Genomic DNA, 20,195 nt, shown 5'->3' on the forward strand with positions numbered 1-20,195 from the left:
TATGGGTGAGAGAGGGGAGGTTGGGGTGAGGGATAGAGAGAGGCGGGAGGGGGATGGAGGGGAGGGAGGGAGGGGTGAGGGATAGAGAGGGGAGGGAGGGGTGAGGGATAGAGTGGGGAGGGAGCAGTGAGGGATAGAGAGGGGAGGGAGGGGTGAGGGATAGAGAGGGGAGGGAGCAGTGAGGGATAGAGAGGGGAGGGAGGGGTGAGGGAGAGAGGGAGGGGTGAGGGGGAGGGAGGGGGTTGGCGGGGAGGGAGGGATATGGGTGAGAGAGGGGAGGTTAGGGTGAGGGAGAGAGAGGGGAAGTTGGGGTGAGGGATAGAGAGAGGCGGGAGGGGGATGGAGGGGAGGGAGGGAGGGGTGAGGGATAGAGAGGGGAGGGGGTGAGGGATAGAGTGGGAAGGGAGCAGTGAGGGATAGAGAGGGGAGAGAGGGGTTAGGGAGAGGGGGGGAAGAAGAATGGTGGAGGGAGGCGAGGGTACACAAACCCCACAGATCTTCAGAGTTGTTAAGTGGGGAACCTTGGGGATGGGAAGGATGAGAAACGTGGGGTAGTGGTAAATTGGGAGCTCAAGTGCCTGGGTCGCTGAGAGGGAGCGTGGGAGAGGGGCAGAAACCTGATGGGGTAGGGGTGAGCCTGGGGGGAAAATCTTATCAACAAACCTCCTCAGAGACAAAACGAAGGGGAGACCCACGTACTCCACACAGATAGGGAGAACACGTGTGAACCCTGTGGTAACCTCCACATTGCCAAGTGGACCCTGCTGTTACAGAGCGGCTCAGGGCCGAGAGCTGGCCAGCCCATGCCTGCTGCCAAATCAGGCCCCTGCACCCCCTGTCCCCAAGTCTCAGAGGAAGATGATTTTCTTGGCGAGCTCCCGCTCAATGTCCGCGATTAAGCTGTCGAATTCCTTCGTCCTCCCACCAAGACTGGATTCAAAGTCCAGCTCTCCGCCGTCGGGAAACAGCCCACCATCGTGGCTGCTGTCAGGGAACAACTTGTCACCTCGTCCGTTAACTGGGTACAAATCGTAATCGCATCTGCTGGTTGACGTGGAACCACAATCTCGTGTATCCGTGTGCCGAAAACTGCTGTCCTGTGAAGCTGTATGCCGTGGCCCACTGTCCCACCTGCCTGCGTGCAGCAGCCTCGTGTCGTGCACGCCTGTGCGGTCAGAGTCACACAGCCTAATTTCTGTGTGGCGTGGGCCACTGTCTTGCGTGTCCATGTGGCGCGTGCTGCCTTCCCGCGTGTCCGTGTGGCGTGCACCTCTGTCCCGCGTATTCGTATGACACAAGCCTCTGTCCCAAGTGTCTGTGTGATACGTGCCTCGGCCCCACGTGTCTGCACGACGCACGCGGCTGCCACCTCGCAACTCCGTCTGGTGCGGGCCATCTCCCCGTGGGTCTGCAGGTCCCAGCGAGCCCGGGACACTGGTGTCCAGCGAGGTGAACCGGTCGCGGTCACCCGCCTCCTGGTCATTCCCCGTGCGCAGCAGGTTCCGGCCACAGCTGCTCCAGTCGCCGGCGTGTCGGTAACGGGACGAGCTTGCGGATCTCCCCACCCGGGTACGGCACACCACCTCCTCCGAGACCGGGCTGCCCGCAGGGGTCCGGGCTCTGGGGCGTAGGCAGTTGGTCGACACCGGCCGCTCCATCAGCACATCGCGCTTCTCTCTGATGCGTTCACCTGAGGGCGAGAGCGGGGAAGAGTGTGGGTGGTGCAAGGACCAAGCTTGATGCCTGCCCCTCCCAACAGCCTCCTGCACCCCGAGGTACGATTACACCGCTCCCTGAGGAAACCCGTGGGGAATGGACGGACTTCATGGGGAACGGCTAGATGGTCACGTGTGTGGGACCGATTCGGGGACAGCAGGGTACATCCCCCTCTAGACTATCCCACATCTCAGCCCACTATTCCACCCTACCATTGCCCCGATATCTGTCTGACTTTACCATCATCAACCCAAGTCTCCATCCCTGAACACTCCACACCCCTAACCTCCCCTCCCACCTCTGACCCTCAAATCCAATCTCCGCCTCCACCCTCTGACCCTCCACATCCTGCCCTCTCCCCTTCCCAGCCCACTCTCCAACCCCCAGTTTCCCTCTTCACCCTCTTGCCATCCACACCCACCCCCTCTCCATACCCTCTTACCCCTCACACCCCTGCTTCTCCCCCAACACCTCATACCCTCCCCTCCTCCTCTTGCTGACCATCCACACTCCCCCCTCCCTTCCACTGCTGTGGTCAGTCTAAGCCTCAGGACAAATTCGCCTGGGACGTATTCACTGAACGATATGGCTCTGGAAAATGCAGAGGGACTTGCTGTAGGCGGCAGCACAGGTAGATGTGCAGGCCTGTGGACCCATGCCTTCGGCTGGGACAGAGAACAAACAAGCACTGGTCTGACTTCATAACACAGTGAGGTATCACCTGAGTCAGCAAAGCACAGAAGGCTAAACAGGAGAAAATCGGATTAATAAAGATAGGGACTTGATAACCTGTAGACACGAGGCCCGATTCTACAAACCTACCACGCTGCGCAGTGGTCGCACTGAGGCTGGGTCCGCCCGTTGACTGATTCTCCACTCCGAGGGCTGCAGCGGGCTGTGGGGGTTTGGGGCCCCACAAGGTAAGCACATCCTCGTTTCAATGGTTCTCCCTGCTTCCACACACCACTAGTCACTAGCACTCCCTCAGACCCAGCTTCCCATCGCTGTGACGTAGTCACAACTGCCTGGGGTGGCTCTGCTGACAGAATCTCCCAGCACTCTAGTGACAGCTCACCACCCTTCAGACTAAAAAATGTAACTCTGAAAGGGGCTACACTTCATCTAATGGTTTTTATCTATTTTTGTTTATTTAATGATACAGAGTAGGCCCTTCCAGCCCTTGAGCCAGCCACCCTGGACCACCCCGATTTAACCCTAACCTAATCACAGGACAATTTAATTTCAGCAATTAACCTAGCTGTCTTTGGACTGTGGGAAGAAACTGAAACTCCCGGGGAAAACCCACACATTCCAACGGGAGGACGTACAGAGACTCCTTACAGCACGCTGTTGGAATTGTACTCCGAACTCTAGCGGCCTGGGCTGAGGTAGCGTCACGCTCACCACTACCCTACCACAGTGACCAACGATGGAGCAGGGAGCTGGAGCCAATGAGACTCCGCATCCAGCACATCATCCTCTGCAACTTCTGTCATCTTCAACGGGACTCCAGCACCAAACACATCTTTACCTCCTCCCCGCAGCAGCCCCAGTCACTGCATCAGGAACATACTCCTGCGTCAATCAGACCTGCTGTCCCTGGTCCTCTGCAGAATGTGAATTATGCCCCCCCCCCCCGACTCAAAGAAAAACACACAAATGCTGAAAACTGAAAATAGAAGCAGAGAAAGCAGGTCAGGACCCAATGTTCAGGTTTCATATCGAGAAGGTTTTTCCACAGAAGCCACCTGATATCGTAAACACAAGAGATTCTGCAGATGCTGGAAATCCAGAGTAACTCACACAAATGCTGGAGGAACTCAGGTCAGGGAGCATCTATGGAGAGGAATGAACAGACGACATTTCAGGCCGAGACCCTTCATCAGAACTGGAAAGGAAGGGGAAGGAAAGCAGAATGAGAAAGCGGGGAGAGAGGGTGGAGTACGAGCTGGCAGATAGGAGATGAGAAGCTGGGAGGTGATAGGTGGGCTGAAGAAGGAGAGGAGAGTGCGACCGGAGGGAGTGAGAGACGTGAAGCGTTAAGAGAGGAGCCAGAATGGGGAAGGGAAAAAAGAGAGAATGGGGAGGGAAGAGAAATTACTGGAAGTTAAGAGAAACTGATGTTCATGCCATGTGGTTGGAGGTTACCTCGATGGAATATGCTCCTCCAACCTGAGATTAGCCTCATCATGGCAGCCGAGGAGGCCATGAACAACAATTTGGAATGAAGAGTGGAATTGAAACGGCTGGCCACCAGGAAATCCTGACTGCTACATACGGAGCAAAGTGGCCCCCCAATCTAGATCAGGCCTCACGGATGTAGAGCGGAAGGCAAATTGTGGGGGAGGAGGTGAAGTCCCCAGTGAAGGGTCTCAGCCTGAAACGCCGACTAGTGATTCCATTCCATAGGTGCTGACTGACTTGCTGAATTCCTCTAGAATTTTGCATACGAGCTGCCGTATGCATTGACATTTCTCTCTGGCCAGGCCTCTCTCTTCCCCTACCCCTCCACTGCCTGCAGCCTCTCCCCTCCAGAACTCTCTCACTGGCCAAGTGTTCACTGAAGTAGCTGGACACCCAACCACTTAAATCATGTTCTGTCCAAAGTTCAGACCAAGTCACTGAGGACACCTACACACTGAGAAATGTTGCCCGGACACTTCAGGCTAGATAGTAAAACAACTGAGCCCAACCCTCCCTGACACACAGGGTCATCTCCGTCTTCACCCTGTTTTCCAACTTCCCGTTTAAGATGGCGCTGGGTGAAATGCAGTGACGGCTTACTGGCAGCAAACAAAACTACTACCTACTTTATTAGTCACACTTTTTCTCAGAAATGGTCACTGCAATCAAGAGCCTTTCAGAGTTGAGCCTTTGGACCACCAGCATGACCTGTGGCATATTTGTGGTGTGAACTGGAATCTTGAAGCTGCAGGACAGCTGTGGCTCTGTGTACATGGTCTGAATCAAGATGGCAGGGTCAGGGCCCAAGAGTGAGGAACAAGCCATCACACGTACCCAGTCCCACTCCACTGTGGTTCAACCCTCATCTACCCTCCAAAATATCCTGGGAGCCTACGTAGAGCAAAACCGGAGAGAGGAACTCAGGGGGACCCTGACAATGAAAGCATCACACAGGGATGTATGAATCACAGTCCACTGCACCCCAATCCAGAACACTGCTCCTGCCCCAGCCTCGAGGATACTGACTGCTACAAGTGCTTCTTCCCTTCCCCCAACCCACAAGGGGAACTCCAGGGTTACTTCAGTGGGAGTGAGGGGGCCAGGATCCCTGACCAGTTCCAAACACACTACCTGTGTTACCCAGCCACCAGTTACAAAACATGAGATGTGGGATTGAAGGACGAAGGCTGCCTACTCCCACTCCTGGTCTCAATGTAGGGATAAACAAGGAGTTATTAGCTGAGTGGGGCAGTTCGGCTTTGATGCTGAGAAAGCGTCTATAACTCCCTACAATCAGCAGCTCACACCCCGGCCACAACCACCAGAAAACCCCAGCATGTACTCACTGGGCCACAGCTGCAGTAGGTAGTGTAAGACCTCGATGTGCCGTTTGAAATCCAGAGCATTGGCTAGCTCCTTGGAGTGCGAGAAGGCGCAGGAGCCGTGCTGGGAGTTTTCCTGCTTCTGGCCGAGGAGCACCGGCCCGAAGCACACTGCCAGGTTCTGGCACGTCATCTTGTTGGACTCCTGGAGCGAGGCCACCAGGCTCAGATGGTCAAGGAGCAGAGTCAGTGTGGCCTGATGGACGACAGCACGCACGTTACAAAGACAGCAGTGGGGAGCGGACACACACCACCCCTTCCCTCGTCTCTGCTGCTCCAGGGAAAAGGGAGTCCACAACATCAGTATCACTTCAGTGAGAGGGGGAGGGGGAGAGACAGGGGGTGAGGGGGGCAGACAGGGGAGAGATGGGGGCAGGGGGAAAGGGGAAAAGGGGAGGGGAGGAAGGGGGAGAGTGAAGGCAGAGAGAATGGGGAGAGAGTGGGGGGATGGGGAGCAGGGGTGTAGGAATTGGGGTGTAGTGAGTGGGGGTTGTAGGGAGCGGGAGGGGTAGGAAGCGGGAGGGTAGGGAGCGGGGGTAGGGAGCGAGTAGGGTGGTGAGAGAGTGGAGGGGGAGAGCAGGAGGGAGAGAGTGCAGGGGAGGACGGGAGGGGGAGGGAGAGAGACAGAGAGTGGGTGGGAGATGCTGGAGGTCAACACTATCACAGGGTGAACATGAAAACTCCACACAGAGAGCCTCACAACTGCCCTGCTCTGTCACCTCTTCGTCTCGGTGACACATCAAGAGGATCACCCCAGTGGGGAGTGTGTGAAGGGGAAACACTGGTATTTACACAGCAGCTTCCTCAGAATTTGAGGAACACTCTACATCCGGGAGGTTGTAACTACAGTGTGGTGGGGGTGGGAGAGCAGCAGCCATTTTGTACATAGCAAGATCCAACAAACAGCACTGACACAATGATCGGATAATCTGATTTATTTTCCCAGACATAATTCTAATGCCGGATCAGCTTTGAGCACAAGGTGAGTTGAATGTCTCCTCAGGAAGATGGGAACATTGACAGTAATGCACTCCCTTGGAGCAGGAGTCCTGATACACGTTCAATGCACACTCAGGGCTGCCATTCCAAGAGGGTGGGCACAACCTTCTGGCTCAGACAGGAGTTTCCAGAAGCAACTCCACTCTCAGGTCTCTCCCTGCCCCTGTTGGAGGCAGGTTGCTTCCCTCCCGAAGCCTGGAAAATAACATTATATCTGATTTTGATTTTATCTTTACAGATAGATATAGTGCAGAGTCGTCCTCCCAGCCCTTCAAGCTGCAACACTACCAACCCCAATTTAACCTGAATCATGGGCAATTTACAATCACCAATTCACCTACTAACCGGTGCGTCTTTGGACTGTGGGAGGAAACCGGAGCACCTGGAGGAAACCCATGCATTCCATGGGGAGAACGTACAAACTCCTCACAAAGGACGCCGGGATTGAACTCCAAACTCGGACGCCTCGAGCTGTAACAGTGTCGGGCTAGCTAATACACCACCATGGTGAGTTGTAATGCACCCGTGACCTGGTGGCGAAGGCAGATTGGATAGTGTAGCACGAAGGGTTTACTGACCTGTCCCCCCACTCTCCCATCGTGCTCTGCATTTCTTTGCTTTGATGCTAACCACTAGGCCACTGTGGCGCCCAATTTTCCAGATTCCCTTCCAATTCAAACCAATCCGTTGATGAAAAATTGGCAAATGCATAACACTCTCTGTTCTCCATTCATGAGAAAACTCATTTGCTTGTGGGAGGAGTCAACCAAACTTTAGATGGGATTGAGATTCTGGGGAAGGGGGTGGGGCGGGGGAATACCGCCATTGGAGATGGTGATGTGGAAGCCACGCAGGGCAAGGATAGACTGGGGCAGTTGTAGTCAAGCGAGACCACCCACCGGGGATACCTCTGCTTACTACAGACAAGATGGTGTGTGCTCAAGTGAGACCTCCGTAGTGAGACTTTTCCAGAAAGTTCTTCCTAAAGTATAGCTTTCCTTTAGAAAGAGGTGACATAGAATTGGAAGGTGTAGAATCCTTGTGGTTAAGAGCTCAGAATCTGCAAGGGTAAAAAGACCCTGATGGGACTTATATATAGGTGCTGAACTGTAGCAAAGATGTGGGTTACAAATTACAACAGCTGATAGAAAAGGCATGTCAAAAGGGCAAAATTGCAATAGTCATGGGGGTTTCAATATGCAGGTAGACTGGGAAGATCAGGTTGGTGCTAGATCCTAATTGGGGAATTTGTAGATGGCTTTTCAACTCGTGCTTCAGCCCACTGGGGGGCTCAGCTATTCTGGATAGGGAGCTGTGCAATGAGATGGAATTGATTAGAGAGCTTAAGGTGGAATTTCTGGGAGCAATTCAGAAGGGGCCGGATAGACACAACCCAAAGAATAAGTAGTATTCTAAAGGCAGGATGACACAAGTGTGGCTGACAAGGGAAGACAAAGAGATAGTATATAAGAGAGTAAAAAGTAGTGGGAAGTTAGAGGATTGAGAGGTTTTAAAGACTAACAGGCGGCAAGCAGAAAGATGAAATACAAATGAAAGCTAGCCAATAAATTAAAGAGGATACCAAAAATTTCTTCAGAGATATAAAGAGTAAAAGAGAGGTGAGAGTAGATATCAGACTGCTGTAAACTTATGCTGGACAGGGAGTAATGGGGGACAAGGAAATGTTGGATGAACTGAATAAGTAATTTTGCATCAGTTTTCACTGTGGAAGACACTAGCAGTATGCCGGAAGTTCAAGACTTCACTCAAAACTGTCAGGGGGCATGAGTGAGTGAAGTTCCCATTACTAGGGAGAATGTCCTGGGGAAACTTCTGAAAGGGGTGGCTGAGGAGACCATGTAGCCATTATTAATGATCTTTCAAGAATCAATAGATTCTGGCATGGTTCCAGAGGACAGGAAAATTGCAAATGTCGCTGCACCCTTCAAGAAGGGAGAGAGGCAGAAGAAAAGCCCAGTTATTCTGACCTCAGTAGTTGTGAAGATGTTGGAGGCGATTGTTAAGGATGTGGTTTCGTTGTACTTAGAAGCACATTTTAAAATAGGTTGAAGTCAGTATGATTTCCTTAATGGAAAATCCTGCCAAACAAATCCATTGGAATTCTTTGAAGAAATAACAAGCAGGATAGACAAAGGAGAATCAATGGATGTTGTGTACTTGGATTTTCAGAAGGCCTTTGACAAGATGCCACACAGCAAGTGCTAAGCAAGTTAAGAGCCTAGGGTATTACAGGAAAGATACTGGCATGAATAGAGAATTGTCTGATTGGCAGGAGAGAAACAGTGGGAATAAAAGGAACCTGTTCAGATTGGCAGCTGGTGACTAGTGGTGTTCCACAGGGGTCTATGTTGGACAGTGTTTTTTACATTGTAATTCAACATTTTGGATGATGAAATTGATGGCTTTGTGGCCAAGTGTGTGGATGATATGAAGATAGATAAAGGGGCAGATAGTTTTGAAGAAGCAGGGAGGTTGCAGAAGGACTTAGACAGAGTAGGAGGCTGGGCAAAGAAGTGGCAGGTGGCATACAGTGTCGGATTGTGCATGGTCATTCACTTTGGTAGAACAAATGGAAGCGTAGACTATTTTCTAAAAGGACAGAAAATTCAAAAATCTGAGATGTAAAGGGTTTTGTGAGTCAGCATGCAGAATTCCCTAAAGGTTCATTTGCAGGTTGGTGGTTAGAAAGACACATGTAATGTTCACATTCATTTTGAGAGGACTAGAATATAAAAGCAAGAATGTAATTTTGAGGCTTTATAAGGGATTGGTAATTGGAGTATTGTGAGAAATTTGGACCCATTATCTAAGAAAGCATGTGCTGACATTGGAGAGTGTTCAGAGGAGGTTCATTCTGAGAATGAAAGGGTTACCGTATGAGGCTGCGTGTCTATACTCCCTAGAATTCAGAAGAATGAGAGGGGAATCTCATTGAAACCTATCGAATGTTGAAAGCCCTCGACAGAGTGAAGGTGGAGAGAATGCTACTATGGTGGGGGAGTTAGGCCCAGAGGGCACCACCTCGGGGTTTTCAGTTAGAATGAAGATGAGGAGGAATTTCTTCAACCAGTGAGTGATGAATCTGTGGAACTCATTGTCACAGGCGGTTGTGGGTATATTTAAAGCAGAGCTTGATAGGTTTTTGATTAGACAGGGCATGAAGGGTTATGGGGAGAAGGCAGGAGATGGGGCTGAGAGGGAAAATGGATCCACCATGGTGAGATAGCAGAGAGGACCTGATGGGCCAAATAGCCTAATTCTGCTCCTATATCTTACGGTATGGTCTTTACTCAACAGGGGGCGCTGGAGACAGATAAGACAACAGAAGGAAGTGAGACATACTCGACGACTCAGGCTCTATTGTCTGCTTGAAATTTCGCCGATCACCTCTATTGTCAATGGTGTTTGATCTTGCGAGTTGGGAGTTCAAACACATACAGCATAATTTACACTAAACGATTTCTGTAACCGAGAAGCCAATTCTGTATAAAAATACCAGTTCTCTGTTCAGACTTCAGAGCAGAGTGGGTGACAGAGGCCCCAGCTGTTCTCCTTGTGCGCAAGTAAGATAAAAGGAAGAGTTGTGAGAGTTTTTGTGCTCCGGGCCCGGTTATTTGAGATATTTTATTATTGGTAATGACAGGGACATTTGCCGCACTGCTATTCCTGCAGACCGCGGGAGGTCTCCCCTTGTCACAATTACATCCCTGCAACAGCTGGAGTCCAGCAGAGATCGGGAAGAACAGAACGTGCAGGAAATATTGGGAATGATCAGTGGTGAGGGGACGGGAATGGATAAGGCTGCATCCCGAGTTTCTTGTGTCATAGTTTCCCGACTAACTGAGAGGAACTGCAAGGCACTACAACGCTGCAAACTGGGAAAAGAAATCCACATTGTTAGCAAAGTGGAAAATCGTACAACACACGTAATTAAAGGAGATTCATATAAACCTCTGTCACGCCCATCGCCATGTCAGACTGCTGTTTTTATCGATTTTACATGGGCTGTGCTCACCACAAAGCCTTTTATAGTCACTGAAGACCTTTGAAGGAAAAAACGGCAGGATCCCACAAGGCAATGAGCAGACTGATGAGTTGTCCACTAAGGAATGGGCAGACTACCTCCTGGCTCTAACATTGCTGACTGAGAGGCCGGGGGCTGTGGGGACAATGCTTTGCGTTTCACCCAGAGGATGGTGCTTCAGATGGTGTAGCTCTGTCTCTGCGCTGTACTGCGCAGACAGTTTAAGGCTTAGGGCTCAGGAGAGTGACGCCCTGGGTTCTAGTACCGCCCACTGCTCCGCGGTCAAACGATGACGACCTTTCTGCACACTTTGCCCAAGACCCCGAATGGACTGTGGCAGTGGGGCTGGTCACTGGCAGATGTGTCCCCAAAACTGGTGCACACCTGGCGTCAGAAGCCCATGGTCTGGTGACTGAAGCCAGGCCTCAGCCCATACTGTTCAACGTGCCCAAAATGCTGGAGGAGCTCAGCAGGTCAGGCAGTATCTGTGGAAAAGAGTAAACAGTCAACGTTTCGGGCCGAGACCCTTCATCAGGACTGTTCGCCTGCCTGTTTGGAGCACGTTAGCCCATTGAGTCTGTTCTAGCTCACAGAACAATCATATTGCCCCAACCGTTTTCCCCACAACCTTCTCTTCACACATTTTCGCAGATTCTACCACACACCCAAACAGAGCCGCCAGTTAACCCACTGATCCACGTGTTTGGGACAAGGAAGGAAACTGGAGCATCTAGGGAATGCATCATGGTCACAGTGACAGCGTGCAAACTCCAAAAAGACAGCATCCATGGTCAGGGTCATGCCTCAGTCACTCAACAGGGCATTACTAGCAGCCCTGTCGTTAAACTTAAATAGGGAAGGAGGGCAAGGGGCTGGAGCACAGCACGCAGTTGGGCCAAATGGCCTTCTTTCAAAGCTGAACGTTCCATGGAGAAGACATGTACCAGACAGGTCACGTGCCGGTGAGATAACAACTTCACCTGCACAGTACACAAGGACGGTGTACATTCCGCAGGGATCTGGCATGCGGGCCTGCCTCACTACCAGCCTGTAGGGTGACCGAGCCCATCTCAAGGCCTCTCTGCGGGCAGGGAGCGCGCAGGGCGGGGAACCATGATGGCAGATATGAGAGGAAGGTGGATTCCCACAATGCTGAACTGAATTGAATGGAGGTGAGGCCGTGGGCGCACACTGGGGAAATATTGGCCTGGGCTTGACAGCGGGCCTACCCCATGGGTACGCAGAGGGGGGATCTCTCCCAGTGACCTTGGCTGTGGAAGGAACAACGACCACGAGAGATCTTGGCTCCTGTGGAAGATGAAGATGTCATTCATCATCGCCTCAGTAAACAACTGCTTGTTGGTTCTTTGCTCTGTTCCACATACACTCACACACATTTACACGGTGTCATGACACACACACACACATCTCTCTGACTCATCCCATAATATCCAGGCCAGCCGGCTCATCTTATTGCTGGGATTCCTGACGCTACAGGGCCGTGACTGCGTTACCTTCTCAGCCGGAGGGAGGCAGTCAAGCAGAACCACCGCGTTGACGGCGCTGAGGCTGGCCTCCGGCACACCACTGGACATCTTCAGGGGCCACGTGGCCGTGGTCTCCAGCACCACGTCGTACAGGGTCTTTGTGATGAGGGGAGACGGGAGCTCGCGAAGGTAGTCCTTGAGGATGCCTGCGGAGGTGGCAGAGGCAGAGGGTCAGCAACGGCAGCGAACACTGTCACCAACACAGTGAGAGTGTGGCTCTGCCTCCTTCTGGGCACGTTGGGATAAAGCCTGGCCTTACACCGGGGCTCGTCTCAGCCCAGGCAAGCAACTGTCTGGGATTTGTAAATCACAGTCCTCGAACGCATTCACTGCCAAACAACTGCCCCCCATACACACCCACTACCACTGACAGCCCACCTGATGCTCTAATGCCCTGAGGCAGGAATTCCGCCACCTCCTTCTGGTTTGGCCCGGACATGACGCCGTCTGAAATGGGACTCCATTGTCACCACCTTCCTGGGGGTGAACAGGGATGGGCAATAAATGCTGGCCTCACCTGTGTTGCCCAGATCGTGGGGAATGAAATAGTGAATATTGACCTCCCCACGTGTGCAGTGAGGCTCCGGATGGTGTCGGAGACATGAGCATAGGAGAAATAAAACAGGAGTCAGAAAGACGGGGAGCTCGGGGGTGGGTGGGGGGAAGGAATGGAAGTTGGTGGTTAAATTGTGAAACTGGGGCTTGGGGTTGTTACGCCTGTGCCCAACTCTGAGGGGTCGAAGGGTCCCAAAGTAGCCCCCTCCTTTTTGAGAATCGCAAGATCGCTATTAATTCGGGTCAGGAGACCCAGGAAATGAAAGAGAGACGTTTGGAATGTCTTGGCCCCTCGGCGATACAAAGCTACGGGAAACGGCCATTGTCTCTTGGAGACGGAATTGTGTATTGAGTACGGTGCTATTTATTTGAAGCCCTCAGGGAATGACCAAAAGTGGGCTGGTTGAGGGGAGGCATCCCTCCACCCTGATTGACATCTGAGACCCTGTGAGTCAGGATAAAAGAGGGTCTGGGGGAACAGCCCCTTCAGACGCACCAGAAGAAACACTAGAAATCCTGTAACAGTGTAATAGCGAAAGCCGGTGGAAAGCCCACGTGCGTCCTTTTCCATTTGCCTCCAGATTGGTGGGCCTTACCACGGAAGAACGGCTTTAGCTAAAACAAAGGAGAAATCAGCCCCAACGACTCTCGAAGGATTGACATTATAAAAGGAATGGGCAAGTTTTAAACTCTCTCTCTTGACTCCAACCAAAGGCTGCAGCCTGCAGCTTGAATGAACTTGAGTGACTTCTATATTTCCATCGGACAATACATTATCCCCTAGACAACGATAGAGTTATTTCTTATTGATTATTATTATACCCGCGCTTTTAGATTTAGTATTGACGACGTATATTATCTGTATGGTTGCATTGATATTATTTTTGTGTATTTTTATCAATAAATACTGTTAAAAATAGTACCATCAGACTTCAACGGACCTCTCTATCTTTGCTGGTAAGTGACCCAGTTACGGGGTACGTAACAGGGTGGTCACCGGGAATGAGCAACATACGGAACACTGGCTGTGGGAAAACTGCTACATACAATGCTTGTCTGCTCTAAATCAATATTGAAACCACTCCTGTGTAGATAGTGTGCAGCTGCATCACTGTGTGATGCAACCCTGGGTCTGGCTTGCTCCTACAGAGAGTCATAGCACACCACAGCCCATAAACAGGCTCTTTGGCCCATCTACTCCATGCTAGATGTTATTCTGCTTTGCCCCATCAACCCACACCTGAACCATAGCCCTCCATACCATTCCCATCCATGCATTCATCGAGACTACTTCTTGTCCTAAATAAAACACGGCTGAAACCTGGTATCTTTCTGAGCCCTTTCTATAGAATTCCATATGGATCAGAAAGGAACTGTTTTCTTGCTAATATTGTGGAGGATCTCAGAGAGCCTCAGCCAAGAAAGCTCATCAAAACTGTTATGAGCCTTGAAGGTCTCTGTGTTGGGCTTCTGGGGTTCCTGAGCACCTGTATGCACTAATTGTTGTGTTAAAGTCATTAAGCCTTGGTGCTTTAATGTTTAATCTTGTTAATTGTGACTGGCACGGGTTTTCTGCTTTCTATGATTATTTAATTTGGACTCAGCGCGGATCGCGGGGTCCTTGTGTTGAGAATGATTTGTCTCACAGTGTCCCTTGGTCATGCCACCAATGTTCTGCTCGTATTCCTACACATAACCTCTTGTTTCTGTCTCTACGTGGGAGTCTGCTGTTCCTCCACACGTGGGTTGTGTCGTTGACAGCGCTTCCCGCAACAGATTCTGTCCTCCCTCCGCACCCATATTCAGTCATTGCCAGAGCTCACCATGACACACAACCTCTACTTTCTCAGGAGGCTAAAAAAGTTCTGGCATGTCCTCATCAACCCTTACCAATTTTTATTGAATTTGGTATGTGACCACAAGAAATTGAAGAAATTTGTGGGCACAGCTCAGCAGAAACCAGCCTCACTCTGTCTGTACTTCTTGCTGCCTCAGTAATGCAGCCAGCATAATCGAAAACCCCACTCATCCCAGACATTCTCTCTTCTCCCCTCTCCCATTGGGCAGAAGATACAAAAGCACGTTCCATCAGCTGACGGACAACTTCTATCCTGACATTAAGACTATTTAATTGTTCCTTAGTACAATAAAATGGACACTTCAGCTCACGATCTACGTTATGACCTCGCACCTTATTGTGTTCCTGCACCATACAAGACAAGCTTTTCACTGTGTCTCAGTACAAGGGACAATAAATCAATGGCTGGACCATGTTCATTTTTGTGGTTTAACAGGATGACTACCACACCTTCTTAATGTGGTTTCCTATTCAATCAAAGTCAGCTCACACTTCAAACCTTCATATTTTGCTTTGCTTAGATTTAAGAGCCTAGTTTCAGACTGAATGACATTACTTGTAATCTTTAAAATAAAATTCTATCATGGTATGATCACTGCTCCCAAAAGGCTCTGATTATGAATTAATCCTTTCTCAATGCACAATCACAAGCATCCTTTACCTTTGATGAAATTAAACACAGAAATGTTGGAAATACTCAGCAGGTCAGGCAGCGTGCGGGGAGAGAGAAAGAGAGCCAATGTTTCCATTTCTCTTTCTGCAGATGCTAGCTGGCGTGCTGAGTGGTTGCATCTTTGTACAATTCTTTTATCCACAGGGAAGGTAGAAAGTAGGAAACAACAGGGCTATTAGTAATGTCAGCAGAGAGGAAGTGTTATAAGCCATCATGAAGAACCTCCCAGCAGGGCACTAAAAAATCAAAGCAAACATGAATCATACAAGTAACACAAAAGGAGATCATGTTTGACCAATGCAGTTCAGTGAAGCTGCTGTGGATAAAAGGCAACTGTGGAATTCCACACATTGATTTACTGAAGTCATTTGATAAAGGGGCGACATTATAGCAGAAAATAAAAGCCCACAATATAGGGAGGGTGGAAGAGTGGCTGGCTGATAGTGGACATGTCATGGGTATTGTGCCACAGCAACCGGTGATGGGGACTCACTGAAGGTGCAGCTGCTAGAATTGTTGAAGATAGAAAGATAAAGAAGAATGCACATTGTAATAGGGACAGACAGAGAGTACAGATGGATTCAGGTGTGTTAGCTGGGTGGGAAAGGGGCTGGGAAATGTAGGAAAATGCAAAATGATCTGATTAGCCAGAAACTAAGAAGCACATAATCTGGATCATGAGGGACGGCAGAGATGAAGATGGAGGGTTTCTGGGTGCCTCAGTGCAGTTAGTCCACAGCTTCAGTGGGTAATTTGGAAATCTGATAAACCGTATCAACTTACTGAATACAAAAGTAGAGAGATCGTGCTTCAGTTCTATAGGAGATTGGAGAGACTAAATTCCAGGCATTGAGTATAGACTTCAGAGATTGGAACTGTATGGATTATTGCGATGATGGGGTTGAGGTGACATTTGTAGATGGGTTGAACAGGCTTGCTAGAACTTGAAAGACAGAGACAGAACTTAATTGAAGATCTTGATATGGACATAGGACAGTACAGTACAGGAACAGACCCCAGGCCCATCATGTCTGTACTGACCATGATGTCAATCTAACTAATCCTACCTGTCTGTCTGCATGTGAGTGATGGTCTTTCATTACCTGCCTGTCAAAACACCATTTAAATGTTGTTAATGCCTCTGTTTCTACCCCCAGGCAGCACGTTCCTGGCACCCACCACTGTGTGTAAGAAAAACTTGCCTTGTAAGTTTTCGTTAATCCACCACCACTCAGGTCATGCTCTCTTCTCATTCTCTTCTGATCAGGAAGGTGGTACAGGAGCGTCAGGACCCATACCAGCAAGTTCAGAAACAGTTACTACACCTCAGCCATCAGACTCTTGAAACAGAGGGGATAAATTCACTCAGCCCAACACTGAATATCTGCCGCTTCTTTGCCCATTCTCTCAATCTGTCTAAGTCCTTTGCAGTTACCCTGCTTCCTCAATGCCATCTGCCTCTCTACCTATCCTCATATTGTCCGCAAACTTGGCTAAAAAAGCCATCAAATTTGTCACCCAAGTCATTGATATATAATGTCAGCTAATCTTCTATCCCTGCTCGTATCTTTCCTGTAAACCATGGGTTTTTATCTTGTTAAGCAGCCTCATGTGTGGCACCTTGTCAACATCCACTGACTCTCCTTTGTCTATCGTGCATGTTATTTCAAAGAATTCCAACAGATTTGTCAGGTAAGAGTTCCCTTAAGGAAACTATGCTGACTTTGGCCTATTTTAACATGCGTCTCCAAATACCCCGAAACCTCATCCTTAATAATAGACTCCAACATCTTCCCAACCACTGAAGTTAGGCTAACTGGCCTGTAATTTTCTTTCTTCTGTGTCCCTTCCTTTGTATAGAGTGGCGTGGCAGTTACAATTCTCCACTCCTCTGGAACCATTTCAGAATCTAGTGATTCTTGAAAGATCATTGCTAATGCACCAACAATCTCTTCAGCCTCCTCTTTTGTTACCCTGTGGAAGCCTGGGGGGCAGGAGCGGGGAGGAGTGTCGTCCTTCTGGTCTAGGTGACCTGTCCACCTTCAGACCTTTCAGCTTCCCAAGCACCTTCTCTTCAGGAACAGCAACTGCACTTGCTTCTGTTCCTTGAGACCTTTGAATTTCTGGCATATCATCCAGATAAATTTAATTCATATATATATATATATTTTTTTTTCTTCACCCTTTATGGGTGGTGTGTATGTGTATTTTTCCCTCAATCTCCAGTACTCTACCAGAGGCCTGGGAGCTTGAAGGTTCAGTGCAATACCTTTGCTGTCCCTTGTAGTGCATTCTTCTGGACCGAGATCTCAGATACTTTTCCCAGTATTTGTTGGAGTAAGTCTCCCAGTCCAGGTGTCACAGCTCCAAGTGCTTCTATCACCAACGGGATTACTCTGGCTTTAACCTTCCACATACTTTCTATCTGTTCTTTCAACTCCTGCTTTCTCCAGCTTCTCATATTCTTTCTTCCTGATGTTACTATCATTTGGGATTGCCACTTCTTTTATTACTATTTTCTCCTGTTTCTTGTTCAATATTACTATGGCCGATTGGTTGGCCAGTACCTGCTTATCTGTCTGTACTTGGAAGTCCGACAGGATCTTAGCTCGGTCATTCTCCACTACCTTCTCAGGTGTTTCCCATTTGGACTTGGGAGTGTCCGATCCATATTCAGTGCACGTGTTCCTGTACACAACTCCTGCAGTTTGGTTGTGCCGTCCCTGCCTGCATCTTGCCCTCTACTATGATGCGCTAGATGGTTTCAGTGGATTCCTTGCACAGTCTGCATCTTGGGTCCTGTCTGGTGTGATAAACCCCTAAATCTATTGCTTTTGTGCTCAGCCTGTTTTTGTGCAGCCACCTCTGTGCTGCCCCTCAGCCCTGCCATTCCCAGCCATTGCTAGGATTTTTGTTTTTTACGTCAGCCACCTCTGATATCTGGTGATGGTACACACCATGTAGTGGCTTGTCCTGTCATGGCCTCTAGTCCTCTGGCTCTTTCACCCACTTCCATTTCCATATCCCTGCCTGCCGCCCGAGGTGTTCTCCTAGCAAGTCATCCTTAGGGACCATCTTCCTGACATACTCATGGATGTTTTCCATTTCTTCCAGGACTCTGATCTTGACACTTCCAGGTCCCCATCCTGCTTTATTCCGGAAGGTGTACAATCAGTCAACGTTGGACTTTGGAGGGAATCCTCCATGTATTGTTAGTAGTTTTCAGCTCTTGATGTCAGCGACTTCCAGTTTGTTCCTTGGCCAGCACACTATTATGGCTGGGTATCTGATGACTGGTAGGCCACATGTGGTGATGGCTCTGATCTTGTTCTTCCCATTCAGCTGGCTTTTCAGGGCCTGTCTGACTCTTTGGAGGTACTTAGATGTTGCAGCCTTCCTTGTGTCCTCATCGCGGCTTCCATGAGCCTGCAGAATCCCTAGGTATTGTAGCTGTCCTGTACATCTGGTATGTGGTCTTCAGGTAACTCAACTCAATTCATTCCTGATGAGTTTGCCTCTTTTCACTACTATCCAGCTGCAATTTTCTCATCCAAATGACATCCCAATGTCTCTGCTGTACACCCTTGTCAGGTGGTTTAGTGAGTCAATGTCCCTTTCATTTCTGGCATACAACTTGATGTTATCCATGTACAGGAGGTGGCTGATGGTCACTCCACTCTTCAACCTGTGCCCATGTCCACTCTTTGAGATGACCTGGCTGAGGGGTTCAAGCCTATGTGGAACAGCAGTGGGGATAGTGCATCACCCTGGTGATTCCTGGGATGGCAGGACTTTCATATGAAGAAAGACTGGATCGACTACACTTATACTCACTGGAATTTAGAAGATTGAGGGGGGATCTTATTGAAACGTATAAAATTCTAAAGGGATTGGACAGGCTAGATGTAGGAAGATTGTTTCCGATGTTGGGGAAGTCCAGAACGAGGGGTCACAGTTTAAGGATAAAGGGGAAGCCTTTTAGGGCCGAGATGAGGAAAAACTTCTTCACACAGAGAGTGGTGAATCTGTGGAATTCTCTGCCACAGGAAACAGTTGAGGCCGGTTCATTGGCTATATTTAAGAGGAAGTTAGATATGGCCCTTGTGGCTAAAGGGATCGGGGGTATGGAGAGAAAGCAGGTACAGGGTTCTGAGTTGGATGATCAGCCATGATCATACTGAATGGCGGTGCAGGCTTGAAGGACCGAATGGCTTACTCCATTCTTTTCTACGTTTCTATTCCACATCTGATGGACACATGTGCTACTGGCTTTGAGTTAACTTCTAGCATTAGCTTCTAGCCAATGGCCACTGGTGCTCGTGATGCTTCTTTCTCCCGTATACGCTTCCAGTACTCCGCAGTTGCTGTTTTGGTTGGTTCAGGTACTGGCATGGTGTTGCTCTGGAACTGTGTAAATAGTTTTCCTGGTTCTTGGAGAAAAATGCATTTATTCGTTTGGTCTCTGCATCTTTAGTGTACCTCTGTAGTCTGGTAGCCAGAGCTGATAACCGTTGCTTGGCAGTTTCTAGGACTTCAGCTTGGACATATCGCTGTATGTCCTTAGTAACCGAGATGTGCTTCTGGTCTTCCCACCTTTTGCAGCTCAGTTAGTCTGCTGAGCTCCATCCTTGTGGTTTTCATCTTGGCTTCCAATCGTCATCTCCGGAGGAGGGGGGGGGGGCAGGTGGTGTGGTTATAACAGTGCTCTCTACTTTGTTTCATTTTCTACCCCAGCATTTCTAGAATTGCTGCTGCTGGTGCATATATCAGGTTATTGTTCTCAGTTACGTTGGAGGTTGCAATTGTGAGTAGTGCTTCATTGGCTGCTTCTAGCAAGCTGTCTGATGAAATTTTATCACTAGGTCTGGGGAGCCTAATTCATTGATTAACAGTCTTCAGTTTAGCTATGATCTTCTCTCTGATTGCAGCAGCCAGTGTCGATATGCCCCGGGGTGAGGTTCGAACTTGCATTTGTTGTGTGCAAGGTGATGCTATTACCTTTGCACCATCTGTGAGTTGTGGAGGTGGAGTTTGAACTTGTATTTCCCGATTGGCTTGGTTCTGCGGTGATGTTACTGTGGTGCATTGTGATTGTATAGCTTGCAATTCAAGATGTGATAGCAATCCTCTGTTGGCAATGTCTGAGCGCTGAGTAACCAGTTGTTTTTCCATTATAGTCTTTATTGCTGCCAGAGTCCTCATGCGCTTGATGTATCCCCTTTCACGTGGGTTGCTG

General features: G+C 49.4%; 1 protein-coding gene across 1 annotated transcript in view; it reads right to left on the reverse strand.

The window, feature by feature from the left end:
- Nucleotides 1–341: 341 nt before the first annotated feature.
- Nucleotides 342–20,195, reverse strand: part of LOC140740186 (rho GTPase-activating protein SYDE1-like) — a 68,045-nt gene continuing 48,191 nt past the window's right edge. The window contains exons 6-8 of the mRNA XM_073069185.1: nucleotides 11,841–12,019; nucleotides 5,247–5,478; nucleotides 342–1,690 (exon numbers count right to left, since the gene is read on the reverse strand). Coding sequence (XP_072925286.1) covers nucleotides 849–1,690; nucleotides 5,247–5,478; nucleotides 11,841–12,019 — 1,253 coding nt within the window. The 3' untranslated portion in view covers nucleotides 342–848. The remainder of the gene's footprint in view (nucleotides 1,691–5,246; nucleotides 5,479–11,840; nucleotides 12,020–20,195) is intronic.

Source organism: Hemitrygon akajei, chromosome 16 (assembly GCF_048418815.1).
Source record: "Hemitrygon akajei chromosome 16, sHemAka1.3, whole genome shotgun sequence".
Lineage (NCBI taxonomy): Eukaryota > Metazoa > Chordata > Chondrichthyes > Myliobatiformes > Dasyatidae > Hemitrygon > Hemitrygon akajei.